The sequence below is a fragment of the Triturus cristatus genome, chromosome 1_2, assembly GCF_964204655.1.
Source record: "Triturus cristatus chromosome 1_2, aTriCri1.1, whole genome shotgun sequence".
NCBI lineage: Eukaryota > Metazoa > Chordata > Amphibia > Caudata > Salamandridae > Triturus > Triturus cristatus.
This window is the reverse complement of record NC_140580.1, coordinates 40409849-40433341: the sequence shown is the minus strand read 5'-3', so window position 1 is coordinate 40433341 and position 23493 is coordinate 40409849. Positions and strand designations below refer to the sequence as shown.

Sequence of the window (23493 nt, the reverse complement as noted above, 5' to 3'; positions counted from 1 at the left end):
AATGCACATTACTTGCTAGTAGGGTGAGAAGGAAGTTCAAACTCATTCCAGCTTTCTCTCTGTTAAGTCCACAACACACTAAATGCATTAGCGGTTTAGTGGTTTCCTGCAAATTATAGCGCCATAAATTCAAAGCAGGAGTGAGTCCATCTGTCTTTTCACAAAGGAACCAAACAAACCAATACCTTCTGAGCCAAACATCAATCAGCGATCTAAACAGATTTAACCCACTGCTTAACTGCAAAGCCACCATCCCACAAGGATTCTTATTTGCACCATTCAAAAATGGCACCTTTAAAACATGTAAAATAATTGCTCAACTCCATACCGTTGCTGTACTTCAGAAAGATAGCAATGGTGAAAGGGCATATCTTGTTCTCTGCATTGGTGGTAAAGACTGGGTCAACAGTTGTCACGATACAGAGTGTTTCCATGACGAGGTTGAGGACATCAGCACTAAACTGGGCAGCAAGGTGGATGAGACCGTCCAGAATGCTGGGTAGGTAAGGCTGCAGTACATGTGTGCTCTCAGATGTCTTCAGCTGGTCACAGTATCTACAAGAAATAGGATCATTCATCACAGATACAGCCATGACAAAGGTATCGATTAAATTGTGGTCACAGACTACCATTCACTAGACTTCACTGAACAATAATTGGAATGCTACTATTATTGGGATCCAAAACAAATTTACTAAGAAAGCACCAAACATTTCCTAACTAATGCAGGGAATGTCAGACAAAACAGCAACGCACGCCTTTTCTTTAAAATGTAATAGTATTTGGTAAGCCTATTTTTATTAGCACATATTTTCTCTTGCAAAATTCAGAAAATTATTCACTTAAGTGTTAAGTATAAAACCCTGAAAATCTACTTAACAATGAAGAATTAATAAAGAATTGATTACCAAGAATGGCTAGCAAGATGCATGCCTACACCTGCATCTGATCTTGTGCCGACTACCTTCCATCTCGTCATCCTTTATTCTGTTGCAAAGTACAAACTACTCTAGTGATGAGATGAACCATTAATGGTTTCAGAAAAAAAGTCCACTTCACATCCACTATAATACTGAACATTTATGCCTCTTGAATTTCATCCACACAAAAAAGAAGAAACCATGTAATTCACCCCACCCTGCACTAGGAGCACCCGCTGCAGAGACTGATAGTATGCCACTATTAAAGGAACCTAAAACACACTGCCCTGATTTTAAATAAATTAGAATCCTATAATAAAAAGCAATTATGTAGAGGCTTTGAGACTGAGGCTAATGGAATCCAGATGATTAAGATCTGTGTCTATACACAGTCTAAGAGCTCAAGAGAGCACAGATCATGTTCTAGGAGATGCTCTGACAAGCCTTGAAAGGGGATGAACAGCAGTAGTAGCCAGGTAGGGGTTTAATGCACCACTTTCTTCCAAGGGGAAGATTTTTGATTGAAGAGATTGCTTAAATGGTGGAGTCTTTTTTAATATAGTCTAAAATACTTTAGTTGCCAGCTGCAAGCAGAGCCAAGGAAAAATGCCTTAATACACTGAAAACGGGGAACAACATTTACAACGCAACTTTTACAACGCACTACACTTACAACGCATTTTTTACAACGCAACATCCACTACAACGCATTCCATTACATAGCATGACACTACAACGCATTTTTAAAAACTACCTTTACAACGCATTCCATTACATCGCATACTACCTTTACAACGCATACCATTACAACGCATAATATTACACTACACTATCCAACACTTACCCTACTGTTGCACCCCCTGGAGTTAGAATAGTAATTTTTACCCCTATACTATCCAACACTTACCCTACTGTTGCACCCCCTGGAGTTAGAATAGCAATTTTTACCCCTATACTATCCAACCCTTACCCTACTGTTGCACCCCCTGGAGTTAGAATAGTAATTTTTACCCCTATACTATCCAACACTTACCCTACTGTTGCACCCCCTGGAGTTAGAATAGTAATTTTTACCCCTATACTATCCAACACTTTCCCTACTGTTGCACCCCCTGGAGTTAGAATAGTAATTTTTACCCCTATACTATCCAACACTTACCCTACTGTTGCACCCCCTGGAGTTAGAATAGTAATTTTTACCCCTATACTATCCAACACTTACCCTACTGTTGCACCCCCTGGAGTTAAAAAAGTAATTTTTACCCCTATACTATCTAATACTTACCTTAAATGCAATTTATTATTATGCGTAGTAATGGTATGCGTTGTAAAGGTAGTATGCGATGTAATGGAATGCGTTGTAAAGGTAGTTTTTAAAAATGCGTTGTAGTGTCAAGGAATGCGTTGTAATGGATGTTGCGTTGTAAAAAATGCGTTGTAAGTGCATGCGTTGTAAAAGTGTGCGTTGTAACGACATACATCCACTGAAAACATGTCTAAGAGGCATGCAAAGTTTACAGGTGTTGAGCAGTGACCACAGACCAAGAACAAGCAATTGTGTTTGGGCATTTGGACCATAATAACAGGTCATATGCATGCAATGAATACCCTGTGAACAAAATATTAAAACAAGCAGTGGCAATGCCAATAAGTGAGGCTTTAATGGAATGCTGTATGGTAATGTGAAGCATTACAAGAAAGTGGCATGGGAATAGGTTTTCAATGGTGTGGAAGTAAAGAACTGTAGAATAATGTAGGTGTAAGTTAAAGGTTAATGTAACAGTTGCACTGTCAAGCCAAACCTAAAAATGCATGTAGGTTAGTGACTGCCCTTCTCCCATCTGTGCAGCTGCCAGGGACAAAGACTACAAATATTCTAGTTATCCAAGATACTTTAACCCCTTCAGCGCGGCGCGGATTTCCGCGCCACGCTGAAGGTTCCGTGCGCGGGCGGGGCCATGACGGAACGGTTCCGTCATGCGCACAGCGCAACCGACGTGCATGACGGAACCGTTCCGTCATGCGCGTCTTAGGGGTTAATATAACCTCAATGTCATTTAGGTGCCCCTGAAAGGTCAACATTAGGGAGCACAGTAAATAAAATAATCACAGCTGAATGGAGGGATGGACTTTTTCTGGAAGCACACAACTTCTGCCCAATCAAAACATGGACCCCTGGCTTCAACAGGAGGGCGGAGCCAAAGCCCCTCTCTAGTGATGCTCACATAACTGTCTGCGACCGCTGTGCTGTCAAGCCAGATCACAAAGACACTCAGAAGCAAAGTGCGCTTACCTTTTGTTTTATGAGTTTTTCTGCCTTGAGGGAGGAAAGGAAGCTACTGCAGTGGTGGCTAGACATGCGTAGGGTTCCAAAGTGCAGATGGAGCCACACCACCACTTGGGCCACAAAGTGATTTATTAAATTAGTCACTTACTCTGCATAATTGATTTTTTGTTTAACTGTTTTACTGGTATTTCAAGACAGACTAAATTAAGTGGGAGTTAGCAAGAATGCACATCCTCTTCAATGAGGAATTGTAAAATGCAGTGATGCCATTAATGCTGCTTTTGCACGCAGCATTTAAAATGGGGTTGTGTTAACAGTGGAGGATTCTCATCTTTTTTAAATTATTTTTTTTTAATTGATTTTATCCCCATTTTATAAGAAAATAAGATTTTCATTGTTGTAAGTCATGGCACATTCATCACAAAGCAATACACAAAAGATACAATGGCAAGCTTAAAATTCAGAAGATAAAAAAGATGCACACATCAAAAGAAATACTCATAGAATAAGTACAATATGTTAATAACCAATCCCAAGACTTACTGCAGCCAATTTGTGATAGAAGCCCAGAGTTTACATCCCAGTGCCTTCTTTCTTCGTCCTCTCAATTTATATATTGAGGATTCTACATTATAGATAGCCAACATCCTTGATCGCCAATTAATAAACGTAGGGGGATCAGGACTTATCCATTGAGAAGTGATACATAAACGAACAATAGCCATTGCAATAATTAGGAATACAAATCCAATCGTGGATCTCGGCCTTGCATTCCCTTCCACATTATATCCTTAACCCAAAATTATAAGATCGGCCATAATGGTTAACGAGAACCCTAAGAAAGTAGCCAGAAAAGTTTGACTTTCTGCAAGAAAGTACCTAACCTAGGGCAGGAGAAAAACACACAAATAGAATCTGCCGCATTACCCACCCACCCCCCCCCCCCCCCCTCAAACCCTCCCCACTTAGCATAAAATGTTGGCTTCTAAGACGTCCAGCTATTAAAATCTGATTCGATAACTCCACTAATACCTCAATATTTGTTCCTATTTTTCCCAACTTCTTTCCCATTTTGTATTCCAAGTAGAAATATCATCATGGAAAGTTTCCAGTAATTTTTGATAATTTTTCCCTATCAGACATTTCTTCCGTATTAATTCTATCAAACATTTTTTTTAAACTTAAATCTGATCCATGCATGCTTCTCCCTAAGAAACTAAAGAACCTGCAAATATTGAAAAAAATCTTGTTTGCATAGACCACATTTTTCCTGTAAATTCATGAATGAAACAAGTTGGCCTCCATCAAACAAATCACCCCAAAAAAATAAATCTTAGTCCCCCATCTAAATGTAATATGATCCTGAAAGATTGGTGGAAGGATACCAGAAGCCGAGAATTAAATATATACATTTAAATTTGGGATCTTCAATTTACACCGAATATGCGGCTTTAAGTACTTTAAATGTGGTCTTTTTATAGTAGCTAGGTTCTAATATCCTAACCAGGCAGCTGCTAGCTTCATTCCCCAACCCTATTTCATATATGGTTGGTCTACTAAGTATTGGAGTTTCAGCCTTGGTCCCGACTAGAAGAATCCCTATATGTTGTATCATGGATGCCCAATAATATAAAAGAAAGTAAGGCATGTCTCGAAGAGTCAGCCATTTTAACGCCCTTCTCGGTCTGTGGTACCCCCAAAGGAATCTGGACTAAATCCTCTCTACCCTAGCTAGGCAAGATCTAGAAAACTCAAGAGTAATAGTTCTGAACAAATATAAAAATTTAGGAAGGATCAGCATTTTTATGACATTACTTCGTTCATATAAAGAAAGATGTAGATCTAACCTCTCCAATTTTCTATTGACCGGATCACTGGTACCATGTTCAGTGCAGGAATTTGAGCTATGATCTTAATTCCCAGATAAATTGTTTCAGGGACAATTGGAAGGTCTGCAGGGATCATGCTATGTGAGTGAAGGATCTGGGTTTTATCCACATTTAATTTGTAGCCTGAGAGGATACCAAACCGTTCTACCAGAGTCCTCACTGCTGAAAATGCCAAGGAAGCATCACTAGTAAGTATCACAATATCATCAGCATATGTCAATGTTCTATACACCATAATACGAACTCTGATTGGTTTAATATTCATCTTAAAATCTAATTCATTGAGAAACGGATCAATGTATAATGCAAAAAGCAAGGGGGAGCACGGGCACCCCTGCCTGGTACCTCTACTAATACTGAATGATCTCGATTCCTGTCCTGAAATGCAGATAACAGCTTCCGGGAATAAATAGAGAGCTTTAACTGCTTGAGTAAATTCAGTGCAGAACCCCTTCCATTGCAGGACATACCACAAAAACCAACAGGATCACCCCTAGCGAAGACTTTGTTGCCTGGGCCTAATCCATAAGAGCAATAACACGCCTCACATGGTCAGTTGTATCCCTTCCCGGGATGAACCCATGCTGGTGAATTGATACCAGGGGAGTGATAACTTCTAATCGAGAAGCTAAAATTTTAGAATAGCTCTTGCTATCACAATTAATAAGTGAAATAGGTCTGTAAGAGGAGGGATTCAGCTCAGGCTTATCCTTAAAAAATATTACTATAGTGGTCTTTCGCCAGGAGTCGGGGATAGAACCCCTTTGAGCTGACTGAAATAGGGCTATAATATCTTGCTGGAGTAATTGCCGAAATGTCCTGCAAAATTCCAGAGGGATGCCATACGGGCCGACCGCCTTGCCAGTAGCTAAAGACATTATAGCCCCCTCCACTTCTTCCCATGTAATCGGTGCTGCAAGAATCTCGTTTTGATCCTGTGTGACCTTAGTTGTCTCTAGATCTGAAAATAATTCCTGCACAGAATCTTCCACTCCTGTGACCTCACCCTTCGTATACAATTGATTGTAATACCTATGGAATACATCCAGGATTTCAATTAGAGAGTCCTGTATCTGGTCTAAATGATCTTTAATCCTTTGAATTAGATTTGCAATTTCCCTCTGTTGCAGCCGCTTTGCTAAGACCCTTCCTGTATTTTCTCCCAATTCAAATATTTCAGCCCTATAGTGCATATATTTAGCGACTAGTTCCTCTCCGAAGTGCTGATGAATTTTCACTTTGATAATAGCGTTAATCTTTTGGGTTTCCTCTATATTTAACCCGCTCGCTATTTGCCTCATAAATTCAATTTCAGCTAACCTCAGCTGTTCAATCCATCCCCTAATTTCCCCCAATATTGTCTTCTGGCAAAATATAGAAAAGCTAAGAGTCTCACAGCTTACCCCTAGCCTTAAAGGCATCCCAGACCATAGAACCGGAGGTGGTATTTCTATTGATCTTAAAAAATTCCCCAATCCATCTGGCCATATGAGCACAATATGACTGGTCCAACAGCAGTTTTCTTTCAAAGGTCCAAGACCTCAGTTTTTTAAGATTGGTGCATAGTGGTAACTCTATTATAGAATTATGATCTGAAATTTTCCTAGAAGATTACAATTTTAGCAGTTTCAGCTATTTGATTAGAGACAAAAAAATTATCCAAGCAAACTAATTTGTTATGGGGAGCCGAATAAAAAGTAAACCCTAAATCATCTTGTCTATGCCTATGCCAGACATCGACCAGCCCATGCTCCCTACCTAAGCTTTAAAGACTCTTGCTTTCCTTCCCTGATATGGGAGATTTCCACTTAGATGAAAATCACTATCTAAATGGATGTTAAAATCGCCACAGAAAATTGAAGGGTGTGGCCATAGCGCCAGTTCTACACTCAGATGGTTCAAAACAACAGGATCGTCTAAGTTAGAGCCATAAATAGAGCAGATTGAAAAAGGGGCATCATTAACTAGAATTTCTAAAATGACCCAGCGCCCCAGGCTGTCTTCCTTTTTTCCCCGTTTGCACAATTCAATATTTTGCTTTGCCAGAATGGCCACCCCTTTAGTTGCTGTACCTTGTCGAGTGCAAGCTAACACCTCGAGACCCAAATCCCTCAGCCAGCCACGTTTATTCCAGGGTACAAGAGTCTCTTGCAAGCATACTACTTCGACCTGCATAAATTGAAGAATTTTAGCTGTCAGCCATCTCTTTTTCCTATCATTCAGGCCGCATATAGTCCATGAGCAAATACGCATTCTACCCATCATCCCTGTATCTGAAATACTCCATCTCTAGTCTTGCCAGCCAAAACCAATAACCATAACCACTTAAATTAAACAGTTCATTCTTTCTTACATAGAAGAAAATACCATGACCAACCAGAAGCAACAATTCCACCCTCCTATCCACCTTCCCCCACCCAAGCCCCCACACCGCATATCCACCTCTCCCGCCCCCCCTCCCCTTTTCCTCCCAAATGAGGCATAAGGACCCAAATCCTCTGTGATGGAGAGCTGTTAGTCAGCCCTCCCCCGGCCCCCCATCCCCCCCACGAAGCATAAAAGGTGCAGAAAAAAAGATTGAATAGCAAAACAAAAAGAATCCGATTATAGCATTAAGCCTGAACATCGGTGGCAATAAAAACAGCTTACATAAACAAAGACTATTGTCCACCTAAGATCGATTGCAGAAATTCTTTAGCTACTATTTCAGAAGAAACAAATTGTGTCTGACCCTTAAATATAACTTTCAGCTTAGCAGGATTTAACAAGAAAATCTGTGCCCCTTTTTCCATGAAATAATGGGATCAAACGTTGAAGGTGCCACCTTTATTCTATTGTTGCCTGACAAAAATCAGGTCGCACCAAAAATTTGCACCCCTTTCCCGCTCTCTTCCTATCCGGTCTAGCCAGATCATATATGGCTTCACAGGCTAAAAAATTGTTAAGGCAAATCAAAATGGCTCTAGGTCTGGAGACTGTCCCATTTGTTTGCGTTGATTAAAGGAAACCTATGGGCCCTTTGCAGTTCCACTGCCCAGTCCCAGTTGTGCAAGTTCGGGAAATGCTTCTGAAAAATGTTCCACCACGAACTGCCAAACATCAGTACCTCCGCGCCTTCTGGAACTCCCAAAACCCGCAGATTGTTCCTTCTTGAACGATTCTCCAACTCAGTCAGCTTCCATATTGTGCCGTCTATCTGCATTTTCAGGGATTCAGTAATGATCTTTTGAAGAGCTAGCTCATCCTCCAATGTGGAGATTCAAGCTTTGCCCCCTCCAAATCTGGCTACAAACTCGGAGCATGTCTTTGCAACTCTGTGTACTGAGTTCTGTAACTTTCGGACTGCACCTTGGGTCCATGAGCCCTCTGCCCGGGTCTCTTCTCGATGGGCCATTATAGTTTGATAAATAGTAGAGAGTAATTTCCTGTTGGCCCCCTGTCTTTGGACCAGAGGCATCCATAGAGATTCCTCCAGGCACTACTTCATTGTCACTCAGTTTTGGAGAGAAGGAGTAGTTCCAGACCAGTAAGCCAGCATGATCCAGGGCTTTATTTACCAAAATGTCATCTTGTTCCCTGTGTTTACGAACGGTTCCGGGGGCTAAGGAAGAATCATCTCCTGTCCCCCTGTCCCCCCCACCCCCCCTCCAGACGTAAGCTACTCGAGTCACTTTCATCTTTAGCCCAGTCTTTCCCAGGACTTTCATCCCCTGAAGAGTTAGAGGGATCAGACATAGAATAAAACGTGTCCCCTGAATCCCCCTCCTTTGCGAGGCTCATGGCTAACTGGTCAGCATTTTGTAAGACCGGATCTTCTGTTTCACCCCTCTCACTGAAGCTGCCTTCATAATAGTGTCCAAACCAATTTCTTTATACTGACCAGCGGATGTTACGTCCCCTAAAGTACAGGGCGCTGTGACAGTTGAATCCCCCTCAGAACCAATGAGACCATCAGATTCCTTTGCGCCCCCATGAGCCATCCCCTTTCCAGCACTCTCCTCCCTCCCATTGCTAGAAAAAATAGGTGCAGTACCTTGTGAGAGTGAGAGTGTTTCCAGGGTCAGCGCAGACTTATTTATTGCAAAATTGTTTCTGATATCCAATGTATCCACAGAGTTCACCGTGTTTTTTCCTCTGCCTGCTTTAAACAGAGTAGGAACCGTCTGGCAGCTACGGACCGGAGCACCTCCTTTCCCTGCTGAGCCTGGAGTTAAGCCATCAACTACCAGTCGTGCTCCCATATCATCTGTTTTCCCACAGGTAGCCTTCATGGGACTTCCAGCACCTGTACCTGAGCCTACAGGAGGCCCCCTGGTCCTAGAGCCCTTAGCGTTAGTCTTGGGAGGCATCGGGAGGACCGGAGAAAGCAAGCGAGAAAAACAGCTGTACTCCGTAGGCAAACGGGACCCGCGCAAGTCAGTCTCGAGGCTGCAGGGAACTCCAATCGTCACTCACAGAATCTCCAAATCATGCCCGCTGCGCAATAGAATTATTTCCTTTCTTCATCGGCTGACGCCGCGTGGGGGGGGGGGGGGGGCAGTTGAGCCTGGAGAATGCCACAGACCAGCTCACTCGGCCGAGCGCGCGGCCGCCATCTTGCCTCCCAGAGAAGGGGGAATTCTCATCTCAAACTAGATACAAAATTATCATCCAAAACTGGATACATAATACAGACTGTTTACTGTACATCTATCAGAGTGGGTATATCCAAAGGCCAAGTCTAGTCCAGCTCAGACAGGTCACCCTCTCTCTAGTAGACAAATCAACAACAAAAAAATGGAAATGACTAGGCCAGCAATAAACGCAGGTCTTTCCCTGCCTCAATGTTCGGAATACCCTTTACATGGTCACAATCTGAATAAAATGTAACTGATTTTATTTCTTGCTTTTACTTGTCTGCAAGTATTTATTCCCTTACTTTTATGTTTATTTTTTTAAGGTCCCAAGGAGGTTTCTCACGGACACTACATTGTACACAATATATTTCACTTTCATTTCAACCTTATCATTACTACTGAGGCCTCAACATTTTTCCCTACCCCTTTGCTATTGAAACAGATCACTATATGGACCTCATGTTTAGGTTCCAATATAGTTGATCTCAAGCTCCTAGGAGGAATCAACATCAGTTGTAAACCTCAGAAATAAACCTTATTTAAAAGGTCATTCACCATTCTCTAAAAGAGTTGACTTTCTAGTCCCAACACCTTTTCAGTGTTAGCCATGTACCACACTGTGCAAAGAATTGTGCGTTGGGAAGAGAAGGTCTTGTGTGTTCCTAAGTTGCTGTTCACAAGCATAGGAGTCACAAGCTGTAGGAGTGTGCCTTTCTCATGAAATGTGCTGACTGTGAATCAGTCTCTACACCAAGGGTAAGATGGTTTGGCTGCAGCATATTTTAAGACTTTCGGTTTGTGGTAGTCTTATTCCTATGCCATTTGTAAATCAGCTACAAGACCTTTGTTTTCACTGTAGAGGTGTTAGGTGAAATCTAATGTAGCAGACGTGAAACAGCTGGAGCAAAAGTACACAGAGGGTAATGTGAAATGAAGGGATGTTTCAGAACATCACTAAATTGGTCGGATTATGTAGTGTCTTGTAAAAGTGATGTTCCTTGCGTATCAGATTCAGGATTGCAGGAAGGAAAACAGAAGAGCATTTCTTTTTGAAGATAGGTGTGATAGCAGGCAGAAGTATCATTATGTGACCTCAGTGAACAGAACACCTAATGATCATGACCAACAATTTCCAAAAACAAACGTATCTGATGATCTTCATGGCACACATTAAAGCAAATGAAAACGGCCCTATTGATGCAACAAAGGTACAACACTGCTTTGCAGATTTCAACCAAGCATTATTGTAAAAGATCTGCACAATTTGAAGGAATAACGGAGGCGGTTTATAAAAAATAAAAAAAATAAAAAAATCACCAACACAAAATATTTTTATTCCAGAGTACTGTGATTTTTCTACAGAAATGTGGAAGTGTTGCTAATTAGCTACATAAAAAGTAGTTATTCAGCCTGCTTCCTGACTTTGCACATTCTACGCAAGATCTTCAAGTGGCTACCCCCACACCTGAGGCGCAAAGGGACACAAGCCCTCATCACCAGCCAACTGGACTACGGTAATGCCCTTTACATAGGAATTGCCGCACACCTTCCACAAAGACTTCAGACCATACAGAACGCTGCAGCCAGACCCTTCCCCGACGAACCCACATCACACTCCACCTCAAAAAAATCCACTGGCCCCCATACAGAAGATTTGGCAATTCAAGCTGCTGACCCACGCACACAAGGCTCTACACAACCAAGGACTCACCTACATTAACCCCAGCCTGACCTTCCACCAACCATCGTGAAGACTACGTACCGCCTCCCTTTCACTTGCCTATACTTCCCGCATCTACTGAAGCAGAAGTGGAGGACGCTCCTTCTCCAACATCGCAGCAAAGATCTGAAACAGCCTCCCCATGCACCATCAGACGATCACTTCACTTCCCAAATTCAGAATGACCCTCAAGACCTGGCAGTTCGAATTATCCTCCGGGGCCTACAAGCGCATGGATACCTCATCAGGTGATTAGCCACGCTTTATAAATTCTGATTGATACAATACCTTTTGGGGTGAGCAGGCACTTTACATATTGATATGTTTAAACAAACAGTTGCTATGCATTTGGTGGACTCCGACGCAGAGTTAAGTTCCTTTGCACATCATTGTCGCTCAATGCAAACAGGAAATCTACAACCACTGGAGGGATATTTTTGTACACAGTATTTAGACCACAATATTTAAGTCAGTCGATATGCTGATACGATATGCTGATAGGCTTATATCGATACGCTGATATACAGCCACTGTGTAAGGTAAAATTCCAAAAGGATTAACAAATGTTTATTGCTCACACGCCATACAAAAGCCATTATAACGCTAAGCAGATGCACACACAAAAGTTAACCAAGAGATGAAGTTCCCCACCACTCTTGGCGTCTAACGCTCCTAAAAGGGACTCCACTGCCATAAACCTAAAACCCAAGCAGGTTTGAGAGTGGCTGCAGTTTTAAACTCACAGAGGAGGACAAGGCATACACACAATAACATCACTCAACATTTATAGTAAGACAGTAAGCAAAAAAGAATTGACTGTTCCACAATGCAAAAAGAATTCCTCAGATCTGAAGAGGGCTGCTGCACTTACCCCCAGATTGCACGAACAGCTGAAATCCGCACAGAGGGAGGCTGTGTCTCGTGTAAACCACTGACCGTAGCCTGCAGGAACTGCTGTATGAGCTCAGTGGACATTGCCACTGTGAACCTGCTAGCTGCCCAGAGGGCACGTCCCAACAGGAATGGAGACACTGGAACAAAAAAGTGAAAATGGATACATTTTTTAAACAATCAATTCTCCACAACATACTCCAAGAAAGTCACTCATGACAATGTCAAATTATACTTTTGTAACATGAATTTAGTGATCACAGTGGCAGTAACCCTGCACTCAAGACTGCGGAATGTTTCACAGTTAATAAATGTGTATTATTTTATTCAACAGATTTATTCATGTAAACTCACCCAGCACAAGTGCACTAGCCTTCCATTTATAAAGCTGGAATGTATTTACTAGAGAGGAAGGATAGGAAAAAAAGCAGGAAAACCCAATGGAAGCTACAGATGCATGTAAAAAATGTGACCTCCACAATGGCGTGATAGCTGGCCTACAACAGGCGAAAGTGGGCATCACACATGAAATGTACACAGAATAAGCTCATCACAAAGACCAAGAATCGCTACAGTGACAAACTTGAGCCTACACATCATTTACTGGTAAAATTTCCAACAATGAATACAATAATGCTCAAATGTCTAAAGAGTTATGACATTTGTCTGTGTGAGGAAACCTGAGCTCTATAATTACCACATGATTTGCTGGGAAGGAGGGGTCATATATTCTTCCATTTACTGTGATGGACCTGTAAGAAGAGTCATTGATTAAAAGAACCAATGAAGGGACATCTTAGCTGGAGGCAGTTCTTCACACTGCAGGAGCGTTACATTTTGTAAACTATCTACTTGTCCAAGGGATAGGATGCTTGTGAAATGTACTTGCCCTTTTAGGAAAAAAACATCCCTTTTGGTGCAAGCAGTGAGGTGATCAGTTTTGCCATCTTTCTTGTGTCCGCTTTCTCATTATGTCAGAGGTCTGATATTAGCAGCTCTGAAGATGCCATGGCTCATATAATAACAAGGATTGGATTTTATTACAGCTCTGACTTAACCACCACGCCACACATCTACATATAGGAGCAGAAAGTATTAGTTCCAAGGCTAGAATTCCCTGACGATTTGTGCACTTTTACAAATGTACATGCTTAAGAGTATTGGCCAACATCTCTCCAATCGCCTCCCATACTGGAAATAGTCAGAATTGTACCCCTAACCAGCAAAAAAATGAAAAGTGGGAAAATGGTGGAAGCAAAGTGAATTAGCAGTTGCTCAGCGGATTTTCATAGAAACAAATATATGGATGAACATTTGCTGATGCGAAAATGAAATTTACAAACGTTTGTTAGGAGTATGGTTTCCTGGTCTACTTCTGTAATCTTTTGTGAATTCCTTTTTTTTTTAAATCTTTTTATTATTATCAGGACAAGAGGTAATTTCGTCAATTCAGTTCAAGATACATAGCAAATTATAATAAGACAGATCAAATTACATTAAATCAGGAACGGCGGGGATACAAGATTCAAACCATTGTACACATTATACTTATTCAAAAATAAATAAATAAATAAATAAATACAATGCAAGTCCCACTTCTCTTTCACATGAACAATGATCCCCAAATTCTTTCTACCTTCTGCAAGGATTTGACACCTCTAATCTTGACGAGAGAAGATTCCATGATGTATGTTTCTTTAACAAGAATCCACCACTCCATAACATGGGGCTGATTGCTCAAAATACAAGTTCTGGCGATTATCAATCTAGCTCACCCAATTAAAATATTGATGAGGTCTGCTTGTGGATTATTTGAAATCTGTAAACCAAGCAATACACTTGTTGCATTAAGGGTTATTGGTTGAAGCAGTATCTGGGCTAACCCCTGGCTCACTTTCGACCAAAATTCAGTAAGTCCAGGACACGTAAACAGCATATGTTCCAAACTTGCGGCTATAAAGTCGCATTTGGGACATCTGGTCCATTCACTACTCGAGTTGTTACTCGACCACTTTGAAATTCTTTCTGGAGTATAGTATAGCTGGCAAATAGTTTTATTTTGTTGGATCCTCAAACTAGAAGAGTGAATAGAACGATTGAAGCTGCAGAGAGCGGCAGAGATCTGATTAGCAGTGATTCCATTTAAACATGGTCTGAATTTGCTAAAAATTACGGCTTATGCTGATGATATAGCAATTTACTCAACCAATGTAACAGAAGCTACATCGGGTATCATTGAGGAGGCCAATACATTTGGGACTGTATCAGGTTACAAACTTAATACTCATAAAACACAGGTTATTTTGAATTATAAGCCACCGGTTCCGGTCGTAGGTATGTGTGAAACAGCTACATATCTTGGTGTCAAAATCTCTTCTAATATTAATGAAATAACTTTCCTTAACTACGAGGCTCTTCCCAAAGAAACTGTTATTACTTTAAAAAAATGGCATAAGGTACCTCTTAGTATCTCTGGTCGGATTAATTTAATCAAGATGAGTATACTACCCAAATTTCTGTACCTATTCAGGTCCATACCACTCTTGGTTAATAATACTTACTTTAAACGGCTAGATGGGATCCTCAGTAGTTTTATATGGGGTTATAAGAAGGCCCGAAGATCAATTACTTTGCTTAAATTGCCGCTTAACCAAGGAGGGCTTAACTTTCCTGATTTTAGATTATTATTTTTTTCAGCTTTCCTTAGTCGTCTCCGTAGTTTGTTTATTAGGAACATGCAACAATATTTTTGTTATCAATTTATGTTGGGCGAGGATTCTAATATGTTTCTAGCTAAAGTGAACGATCCAAACTACTTTAAGCGAGTGAAATTTAAAACTATTAGAGACAGTGTTAAAATCTGGCAACTTATTTTAACTAAATGTAACACTACGTTTTTTCATCCTCAACTATCTTTATGGGCGAACCCTGGCCTGCCAGGAATATTTCATGATGGGACATTTAAAGCTTGGAATATGGCTGGAATAGAAACACTTGGGGATCTATACGGTAATGACGGTTTTATGGCATTTGAGACACTAAAAACACTCCATAAATTACCTGAAACTTCATGTTTCAAATACATCCAAATTCATGATTATCTCATACGCAAAATGAAGCTATTAAATATCTCAGAGTCTGATATCTGGAAATGCTTCTATTCTATCAAGGCTAGATCACTTATTAGTGTGGGATACAGAAGTTTAATTTCTTATAAATCAGATGACTGTGGGAAAATAGCGGAGAAATGGAGAGCAAGATTAGGAATCTTTTGTGAATTCCAGAGTTCTGCACCAATGCAGGGACAAAGACCTGCAGGTACACTTTCGTGGCTCTCTTTAAGAATGGAGTCCATCATTTTTATTTATTGTGCCCAACCTAGTATTACCATGATTCTTCATTCTCTCTTTTTAAATACTGGCACGCATGAAACCCATTTTTATTAAATGAATTCTCAGACAAATGGTATATGAAGTCGTAAAATAATTTAGCAAAATGTTTTTCTAAGTTGCAATATGTTTATGTACATTTTATTTTGAAGCAAATCATAAAACTTGCTTTCCTCCTTCTGCTCAGAAGCAGGGAGCAATATAAATAGATACAAATTGTTAAATTTTGCAAATATGCATACCAATTAATCAGGACCACACAACGATCACTGAAGAATTATTTGACCAAAGGTGGATAGGAAAATCACTAGAGCTTCCTGATAGAAGGCCTGTGTCCTTTGAGGGCAGAATGATAGAACTTAAATGTTTATTTGAAACAAGTTTACTATTTAAAGATCGCTGTATTTAGGGCAACATTTGTGTAGCAAGAAAAGGGTTCAATATTTTGGGGTGGTACCATAAAGGTCTCCGGAAGTGTGGAGATGGTGTGTGATTGTGGGCTAATAAACACAAGGCCGTTTTTGCTGATAAATTGGGATGTATCAAAGGGTTCAAACATCTCACTAAAGTAAAGGAACATGCTCTTCCCATTAAACACAAACTGTGCAATGTACTTTACAGTGTCAGGGATGATCTGGCGGATGAACTCCGGTAAATGTGTGAGTCCGGTGTAATAGAACCAATTGAGTCTTCATTGTGGCTTTCGCATTTGGTGGTTGCCCGGAAATGTTTTTGTAATTTGACGGTATGCATTGATTTTGTTGGAAACAGCCCACTCCCACTCCGCAGGGTGGTGGTGGACTCCCCGAACACACTGTGGTAGCTTGGCTCGAGTGGTCAGGAATCAGGCACCGTGCTAAGCATACAATATACCCATACAATAACCATGCGTGCATCCGTTCCAAAAACGACTCTACACCGTAAAAATTATGAAAATATGTTTCTTTATCTTTTTCTCTTAGTTGCTGATTGGGAAAATAAATAGGTCAATCACAATATACAAATTTTAAATAGAGCAGGTCAAATAAATATTATCTGAAAATTCAATAAATAGGGATGATCATAAATACAAGGGACATAAATATCAGTGCAGGTGATACAGGCAAATAAATATTTTGAGGCAATAAATACTGTACCAATAAATATTGTACACCATCAAGTCCTGTGGACCTATAAATATAGTGAAGCAATAAATAGGTAAAAACTCAATAAATACAGTGCCCCCAATAAATTATTAAAAGTATACAGCAACACTCATGTAATCAGATGACTTCAATTTCTAAGGGCTGATTTGGCCCAGGCACAGCTTGTAGGGTTGTGGAAGGCTTGAGGGGGGCTACTCCCTGGCTGGGACAAGGCTGAGGCCTAAACTGAGGTAGATCAAGGGGGGAATACCAGTGCCCTGGCTTTCTCTCTCCACACAACCTCTCTAGGTTAGTCCCAGTTCACCCCTGGCACAGTCAGGTTGGTTTCAGCACCTCCCTAGCCCCTTAGAGCAGTCTCTCAGGTCTCCACAGGGCCTTAGGCGCCCTCTACTCCACTTACTGCCCTTTTTCTGATGTTCCGACGCCGCTGGAGTCGTGTCGACGCCGTGAGGCGGTTCGGTCTCGGCGGCCTCGGCACAATGTCAGTTCCTTGACGACGCCGGTAGGCGGTTCCGGTCCGATGTCGGTGGCCTCGGTTCGATCTCGACCTCCGATTCGACGGCGTCGGCAGTCTCTTACTCGATGTCGACTTCGGGCGGCTCCGGTCCGATGGCGCTCTCGGCTCCGATGACGTCGGCCGGCCTGGCCTCGATGTCAACTTCCGGCGACTCCGGGGTGCGATCCTCACCCCCGACCTCCGGTGCTCCTCCTCTCAGGTTCCGGGCGACTCCGGAGTGCGATCCTCACTCCCGACCTCCGGTGCTCCTCTACCTCGGTCTCCGACGACTCCGGAGGGCGGACTTCACTCCTCCGATGACGCCGCTCGCTCGACCTCGGTTCACTTCCTCCTCGACCTCTGGTATTCCTCACGACCTCCGTCGGCGCCCTCTCACGACCTCAGGCGGCTCCGGGTACGACGTCTGCTACCTCAGTCAGCGCCGCTTCTCCACCTCGGGCTCCAGGTCTCAGGCTACTCGACGCCGGACTCCAGGGAAACCAGTTTCCAGGTCAGGATCTTGCTGCTTTCTGCTTCTAAGGCCTGTTCCTGCTGTCCAGGTCCTTAGGATGAGTTTTTCTGGCTTCTTCCCACACAGGGCTACAGGCTGGGATCCATCAGTAGGGACAAGTATCAAGGGTGGGTTTATGGACCCCACTCCAGGCACAAGTTTCCACCCCTGCTGCTTCACTCCTTCCTCCTTCACTCTTGTGCTGCTCTCTCTTCACCAGTCAGGTGCCAACTGCCAGCTCCAACTGCCAACACTCTGTCTTAACCTCCCAACATTCTAAACCGCCTCCAACTGTCACAGAGTTCTGGAATGTTCTGGAAGGTGCTGGTAGGTTCCAGTGGATGCTGGTGATGTCACAGGTGGCCACCATTTTGTGCTTCAGGCCCTCAGACAGAAGTTTCAGGGGTAGCTAAAATGGCTCCCTGAATCTGTAGCAACACGAAAAAGTCTGGTGGTTCCCAAAAAGGAAAAATTCAAACAGGGTTTGAGGCAAAAGTGGGACAAAATAAATAATGATGAGGAGGAACCACCCAAAGGGCTGACAGGTCTAACACGCGTCCCCCCCAGCTGAAAGTGGGGAGAGCTACCCAACCCCTTGGGAGTTCTCATCACTAAGGCGGAAATACCTTGAGAGACCGTCTGCATTGGCGTGGTCCACTCCAGGCCGATGTTCCACCTGAAAGTCCATTCCCTGTAGGGAAATAGACCACCTCAACAACTTGGGATTCTCCCCCTTCATTTGCATCAGCCAGCGAAGGGGTCTGTGGTCGGTCTGAACCAGGAAGTGCGAGCCAAACAGGTATGGCCGCAACTTCTTCAGAGCCCATACCACTGCAAAGGCTTCACGCTCTATTGCACTCCACTTCTGTTCCCTGGGAAGTAGTCTCCGGGATAGGAAGACCACGGGTTGATCCAGACCCTCTTCGTTGAGTTGCGATAACACTGCCCCAATGCCATGTTCTGATGCATCTGTCTGGACAATGAACTTCTTGGAAAAGTCTGGGGCCCTTAAGACCGGGGCCTCGCACATGGCTTTCTTCAATTTCTCAAAGGCTTGCTGACAAGCCTCCGTCCAGACTACCCGTCGAGGTTGTTTCTTGGACGTGAGCTCCGTGAGGGGGGCTACGATGGTACCGTACCCCTTCACGAAGCGGCGGTAATATCCCGTGAGGCCCAAAAATGCTCGGACCTCAGTCTGTGTCTTGGGGGGTTCCCAGGCCATGATGGCCTCGATCTTCGCCTGGAGGGGTTGCACCGCTCCCCTACCCACCAAGTGTCCAAGGTACACTACCGACCCCTGCCCGATCTGGCACTTGCTGGCCTTGATCGTCAATCCAGCTTGTCTCAGGGCCTGGAGAACAGCTTGCAGGTGACGCAAGTGATCCTCCCAGCTGTTACTGAAGACGGCTATGTCATCCAGATAAGCAGCAGAGAAACTCTCCATCCCGGTGAGGATCTGGTTTACCAGGCGCTGAAACGTGGCAGGTGCGTTCTTGAGCCCAAAGGGCATCACACAGAACTGGTAGTGGCCATTGGGCGTGGAGAAGGCTGACCTTTCCCTTGCTCCATCAGTCAAAGAGATCTGCCAGTACCCCGAAGTAAGGTCAAAGGTACTTAGATATTGGGCAGCTCCCAGCCGGTCAATTAATTCATCCGCCCTAGGGATCGGATGAGCATCAGTCTTTGTCACTGAATTCAGTCCCCGGTAGTCCACACAGAACCTCAGTTCTGGTTGGGCACCCGGTGGTGCAGCTTTCGGTACTAACACCACCGGACTGGACCAGGGGCTGCTAGAAGGTTCAATCACTCCTAGCTCCAGCATCTTAGTGACCTCACTATGAATGCTGGCCTTCACCTTGTCTGACATCCGGTAGATCTTGGACTTCACAGGTGGGCTGTCTCCTGTGTCCACGTCATGGACGCACAGGTGAGTCCTACCCGGGACAAGGGAGAACAACGAAGAGTACTGCCCCAGGACCTGGCGACAGTCCTCCTGCTGTTCAGGAGTTAGAGATGGGGAGAGAATCACTCCCTCCACCGACCCATCCTTTTCTTGAGACGCAAACAGATCAGGGAGAGGCTCGCTTTCCACGTCCTCTCCTCCGTCAGTCACCATCATCAAGATGACTTCGGGCCTCTCGTGGTGGGGTTTGAGGCGGTTGGCATGCAGCACCCGCAGGGGCTGACGAGGGGTCTTCAGGTCCACCAAGTAGGTAGCCTTACCCTTCTTCTCCAACACCTCAAAGGGTCCTGACCAGCGATCCTGAAGGGCACTAAGCTCTCCTGGTTCGATCACCCACACCTTCTGGCCAGGCTCCAACTCCACCGGGTGAGCGTTGTGGTCATACCACGCCTTCATCACTGCTTGGCTGGCTTCCAAGTTGTCAGAAGCTTGCTTCCACAACTTAGCCATTTGGCTCCGGAAGGCCAGCATGTAGCTCACCACATCCTGGGGGAGCTTTCTGGGAGTTCTTTCCCATCCGTCTCTCACCAGGTTGAGAGGTCCACGTACAGGGTGCCCATACAGAAGCTCGAAGGGGCTGAAGCCCACTCCCTTCTGTGGCACTTCCCTGTAAGAAAAGAGTAAACAGGGTAGGAGGACGTCCCATTTCCTCCGCAGGCTTTCAGGCAGACTTCTGATCATGCCTTTTAAGGTTTTGTTAAACCTTTCCACCAGACCATTGGTCTGGGGGTGGTAAGGAGTTGTGAACCGGTAGGTCACTCCACACTCCTTCCACATTGCCCGCATATATGCTGACATGAAGTTGGTCCCCCTGTCGGACACAACTTCCTTGGGAAAACCCACTCGGGTAAAGATTCCCATCAGGGCCCTAGCCACAACAGGTGCTGTTATGGTCCTCAGAGGTATTGCCTCTGGGTACCGTGTGGCATGATCCACCAGAACCAGGATGAACCTGTGACCAGCTGTAGTTGGTGGATCTAATGGACCCACAATGTCGATGCCCACCCTTTCAAAGGGGGTGCTAACGACAGGAAGTGGTTCCAGGGGAGCTTTCAGCTTCACCCCTGTTTTCCCACTGGCTTGGCAAGACACACATGTCCGGCAGTAGGTATCGGACGACACTTTCATCTGAGGCCAATAAAAGTGTGGGACAAGACGGGCGAAGGTCTTGTCTTGCCCCAGGTGTCCTGCCAATGGTATCTCGTGAGCCAACTCCAAAAGGAAGGCTCGATAACGTTGAGGAACTACCAAGGCTCGTAACGATCCATGTAGGGGTGCCTTGGGTTCACTGTAGAGGAGGCCATCCTCCCAGTAAACACTGTAGTTCCCTTCAACGTTCCCTGCTGCCTGGGCTTCGGCCTGTCGCCTCAGCCCCTCAAGGGTAGGGCACTCCCTCTGGCCCTGGCAGAATTCCTCCCTGGACGGGCCTCCCTCCACGTGCCACTCGGCCGGGATGGGTAGGTCCTCCAGGTTGGTAACGTCCCCCTCCGCAGACTCCTGGTCCACCACCTCCGGTGGCCTATCCGTCCTACGGGGTGGAGACGCCGAGGCAGGCTCCTCCTGTCCTCGGTTCTTCCCTTGACTGGCAGCTGGCTGGGCCTTTGTTCCAGGCTCCAGCCGGAATGAACTCCCTCTTCGGGTAGTCGCGGACCTTGTGCTAACACAGGCCCAGTCAGGTGTACCCAGCATCTCGGTGTGAGTCCGGTATTCCACCTCCTTCCAAGCGTTGTGCTCCATGTCATTCCCCAGCAGACAATCGACTGGCACGGCAGGGCTTACGGCAACTCGAAGTGAACCTGCAACCCCCCCCCATTCAAAGGGAACCTCGGCCACGGGATAGTGGCCTGTTCTGCCGTCAGCCATCGCGGCTGGGTGGAGTACATCGGGAATTACCTGCTCTGGAGACACCAGCTGGCTACGCACCATAGTCATACTGGCTCCTGTGTCTCTCAGAGCCTCCCCTCTTTGGCCGTTGATGGTGATCCACTGCCCATACTTTGCGGTATTTGCGGGCACCTGGATCTTGGGAACCATCTCCCGTTCTCCCAGGGACACTAAAGTGACACCCGCCCACTCCCTTCCCTTAGTTAAGGGCATCTCCTCCCCGAGCACTACACTAGCTACTCCGGGGGTCTTTCCTCCAGTGGGAGGGGGTGATCGTTTCTGACACTTCGGGTCTCCTTTATAGTGTCCAACGCCACCGCACTCGTAGCAATGGACAACCCTTGGCTGCTGACTCTGGCCAGGATTAGGGTTTCTGGGTGGGTTAGCCTTAGAGGTGAATCCTGTTCCCTTCCCTTGGAAGTTATTTTGGGGGCCTTTGGAGAACTCTTTTTTCTTTTCCCCTCCCTCTTTCTTCTGGGGGGCGCCCTGTCCGGCCTTTTGAGTATCCCCTCCAGTCCCCCTTGTGGACACCCGGGTACTAGCCCAAATGTCCGCCTCCTCAGCAAGCTTCCGGGGACTGGTCAGCTTGCTATCCACCAGGTGTTGCCGCAGTTCAGGGAAACATTTCTCGAGCAGGTGTTCCTTCAGTACTAGGTCAAACAACTCCTCGTAGTTCCTTACTTCACTGCCCTGAATCCAACCTTCCAGTGCCTTCTTTGCATAGTCCAGGAAGTCCACCCAATTCTGTGTGCCCAGTTTGTGACCACCCCTGAACTTCTGTCTGTACTTTTCAGGTGTTAGTCCAAACTTTCTGATGAGCGCCAGTTTCATGGTGGGGTAGTGGGTCTGCTCATCCTCTTCGAGGGCCAATAAAGCATCCCTACCAGCGGGAGGCATGTACTTATACAATCCTCCTCCCCAATACTTCACTGGAACCCCATGGGCCCTCAACGAGACCTCATAGGCTGCTAGCCACTTGGCGATATCATCACCCAACCCATAGCTAGCTACTATGTCCTTTGGCAGGTAGGGTTTGGATTCCCTGGTGATCTCTTGGTCTTTGCTGCCACCATTAGGAACAGTTGGTGCCCCAATTCTTAGGATCTGAAGCTCTATCTCTTTCAGTCTTATCTCATGAGCCATCTTCTGTTTCTCCGTCTCATGAGCCATCCTCTGTTCCTCCTTCTCCTTCTCCAGCTTTGCTAAGTCCCATGTGAGCTGTCTTTTCTCCCTCCGATCTGCTAACTCCACTTCGGATAAGCCCCCACTAGAGACAGTGCTGCCCTTCCTAGAAAGTGTCCTGGGCCCTGCTGACAGGTTCCCCACCTCAGGTTGGTACATCTCAGCCCCCTCGGGGTCAGGCTCTCCATCCCTGTCTTCCTCCTCAGCCTTGCTTTCCCTGCGTGCCTCCCCCCAAGCCCTTAAGCTGGTTTGGAGTGCACCCTTCTTTGCTCCTGGGGGACAGTACACCCCCTCCCGCTGGCAAAACTCCCTGAGTTGGGCCACAGTGTACGTTTCTAGATTTTCTAGTACAAACTCCATCTCGCCCACTCAGGTTAGAGGACAGGTTTTGTGCAGTAACAATGCAGGGGGGTACCTTTAATAATACCTCCTCCCACCACCAGAGTAAATTTGGAAAAAACAAAATCCCACAATTAGGAAGGCCGCTTTGAGAAAACTCCCGGTGTAGGCCTATGGACTACCCACAGTTATTGTTGAGTATATGTAGGCACAGCTCTATCCCACCACTGAACACCAATTTATGTTGGAAACAGCCCACTC

The 23493-nt window shown here is 44.8% G+C and overlaps 1 protein-coding gene across 3 annotated transcripts in view; it reads right to left on the bottom strand.

Moving 5' to 3' along the window:
- IPO9 (importin 9) overlaps positions 1 to 23493 on the bottom strand; it is a 595516-nt gene that overhangs the window by 293545 nt on the left and 278478 nt on the right. For all 3 annotated transcript variants that reach the window (XM_085600586.1, XM_085600577.1, XM_085600596.1), the window contains 2 exons: positions 12304 to 12463; positions 329 to 555 (listed from right to left, as the gene is read on the bottom strand). In XM_085600586.1, the coding sequence (XP_085456712.1) occupies positions 329 to 555; positions 12304 to 12463 (387 nt within the window). The remainder of the gene's footprint in view (positions 1 to 328; positions 556 to 12303; positions 12464 to 23493) is intronic.